A 2,616-nucleotide genomic window follows, 5' to 3' on the forward strand; every position below is an offset into this window, starting at 1 on the left:
CTGTTTGTGTCTCTGAGCTCTGTGTGTGTCTCTGAGGACTCTGTGTGTCTCTGAGGGCTCTGTGTGTCTCTGAGGACCCTGCGTGTCTCTGAGGACCCTGCGTGTCTCTGAGGACTCTGCGTGTCTCTGAGGGCTCTGTGTGCGTCTCTTAGGGCTCTGTGTGTGTCTCTCTGAAGGCTCTGTGTGTCTCTGAGGGCTTTGTGTGTCTCTGAGGGCTCTGTGTGTCTCTGAGGGCTCTGTGTGTCTCTGAGGGCTCAGTGTGTCTGAGGACTCTTGTGTTCTCATTCTCTTTTAAAAGAGAAATATCAGGGATCTGTTTAGACCCCTAATATTTACCCGGAGCCCCTAAAAGTAAAGTAAAAAATAAAAATATTGAATAAAAATAAACATAAATAAAAAAGTTTATAAAAAATAAATAAAAACAACATATTTAAGCAATTTGAAAAAAATAAAAAAACATTTTCGGTTTCGGCCTGACAATTTTTTTTTGTTTTGGTTTTGGTTTCGAGATTTCCATTTCAGGGCACCTCTAATTTACAATTGCACATTGTTTGGAGAGGGGAAAAAAAAAACAACAAAACTTTATTTCTGCTTTAAATTTTCAAAGTGAAGGTCAAGAGTTGTCAACGACCAAACGTCAACCCGGCTCTGGATAAATGGCGGTCATGGCAATCATTCAATGGTGGACGTCATAGCAAATGACAAGAAAAGAAGGAGCAAGCCAGGTGTGCTGTAAATCCCGGGGATGAAGGAAGTATAGGGCGGACGTGCCGCGAGTGTGTTATTATAAGGAGTCCGGCGGTGACGATGAATTACGATTGCGTACAAGTGACATTAAACATCACATTAGCGCTAATGTACGACCGCGAAAGGTCACGAGCTGATTGACTACATGGAGTGTGACGGCAGGAAGTGGCCCATTGTCAGCAATCTTATGGATATCAAATAGAAAGTTCTATAGTGTCAACTACTTATAAAGCCATTTACTGTAAGTGAGGAAAGAGATGATAACGGGGCAACATAATGGATACAATGTACATAAATATACACTGAGCGTGTTAAAGGGGAAGTCAGCCGTAAAGGTCAGGCGGGGAATATCTTCCGGGACTGGCTGGTTAAGTGATTAAACGTTTCTTCTTCTTTAATGCTCTTTATAAAGAAAGAATAACGTATCCTCACTGAGGACATTGTAACCTAAGATCTGTCTTATAGTATTTAATATGCTTACAGTGTGGCAAATAATGATTTGCTCCCGTGCGGCTTGCAGAGAACTGAAAGGTCTATCATTGTTATCATCGGTGTATTGTAAATGATGAGACAGAATATCCACCAAAACTCCAGAGAGGTCACATGATACAAATGTTATAAATGGAGTTGCAGTTCAGGGAGTAAAATAAGTATTTGATCCCCAAGCAGAACATGACTTAGTAGTTGGTGGAGAAACCCTTGTTGGGGAGCACATAGGTGAGACGTTTCCTGGAGGAACCCTTGTTGGGGAGCACAGAGGTGAGATGTTTCTTGGGGGGACCCTTGTTGGGGAGCACAGAGGCGAGACATTTCCTGGGGAACCCTTGTTGGGGAGCACAGAGGTGAAACGTTTCCTGGGGGAACCCTTGTTGGGGAGCACAGAGGTGAGACGTTTCCTGGGGTTGGTTGCCAGGTTTGCACACATCTGAGGATGGATTCTTCAGGTTTCTTGGCTGTCGCTCGGCAACTCGAAGTTTCGGCTCCTCCCATAAATGTTCTATAGGATGAAGGTCTGGAGACTGGCTGGGCCGCTCCATGACCTCAATGTGCTTCTTCTTGAGTCACTGCTTTGTTGCCTTGGCGATATGTTTTAGGTCGTTGTCATGCTGGAAGACCCGCCCACGACCCATCTTCAGTGTTCTGGCCGAGGGAAGGAGGTTCTCCTCCAAGATTTTACAATATCTTGGATGAGCTAAATACCTTTAGCAGAGAAACAGCCCCAAAGCATAATGTTTCCCCCTCCGGGCTGGACTGTAGGGACGGTGTTCTTGGGGGTCATAGGTCAGCGTTTTTCTTCCTCCAAACACAGCGAGTCGAGATCATGCCAAAGAGCTGAATTTTGGTGTCATGTGACCGCGGCACTTCCTCCCAATCCTCCTCTGAATCATTGAGATGTTCATTGGCAGATTCCGGACCTGTGATTTCTTCCCAGTGGGGAACGCCGACGTCATTAGGATGAGTTACGGAGGTAGAGATAGGCAAACAGGAAGTGAAAGGCTCATGCTTGCCTTGTAAGTTAATCAGGCTGAAGACTCCGTCCCGCCGCCTGTGATGGAGTTGAGGAAATTAAGAGCCAGCGCTGTCACATGGGAGATATCAGAGTCCCGTCAGTACTGAGTATGTCTCTCTTCCCTTCCTAAATACCACGGGGGACCAAAGGCAAAGGTGAGGGTGTGGGGGCCGGCCTTAGGGCCCATTCACGCCACCTCCAGACCAGATTGTTTACAGACCCAAAATGAATCCTAATGTTTCCCAATGCTTTTTCTTGTTCTCAGTTCACACCAACGCAGTCCGTTCCGGACCAGACCAGAAAAATACTGCGTGTCACATTTGGTCTGGTCTGGAACGCACGCACCGGAACGCAATGGG

At 46.1% G+C, this 2,616-nt stretch overlaps 1 protein-coding gene across 1 annotated transcript in view; it reads right to left on the reverse strand.

Annotated features, from left to right (window-relative positions):
• Positions 1 to 1,784, reverse strand: part of LOC108802163 (t-SNARE domain-containing protein 1-like) — a gene marked incomplete at its 3' end in the record, with an annotated part of 95,934 nt that extends 94,150 nt beyond the window's left edge. Inside the window, exons 1-2 of the mRNA XM_018574031.1 lie at positions 1,658 to 1,784; positions 10 to 31 (exon numbers count right to left, since the gene is read on the reverse strand). Of these exons, the coding sequence (XP_018429533.1) occupies positions 10 to 31; positions 1,658 to 1,784 (149 nt within the window). The remainder of the gene's footprint in view (positions 1 to 9; positions 32 to 1,657) is intronic.
• Positions 1,785 to 2,616: the final 832 nt, after the last annotated feature.

The sequence above is a fragment of the Nanorana parkeri genome, unplaced genomic scaffold (genome assembly GCF_000935625.1).
Source record: "Nanorana parkeri isolate BGI_ZX_2015 unplaced genomic scaffold, ASM93562v1 scaffold2687, whole genome shotgun sequence".
NCBI lineage: Eukaryota > Metazoa > Chordata > Amphibia > Anura > Dicroglossidae > Nanorana > Nanorana parkeri.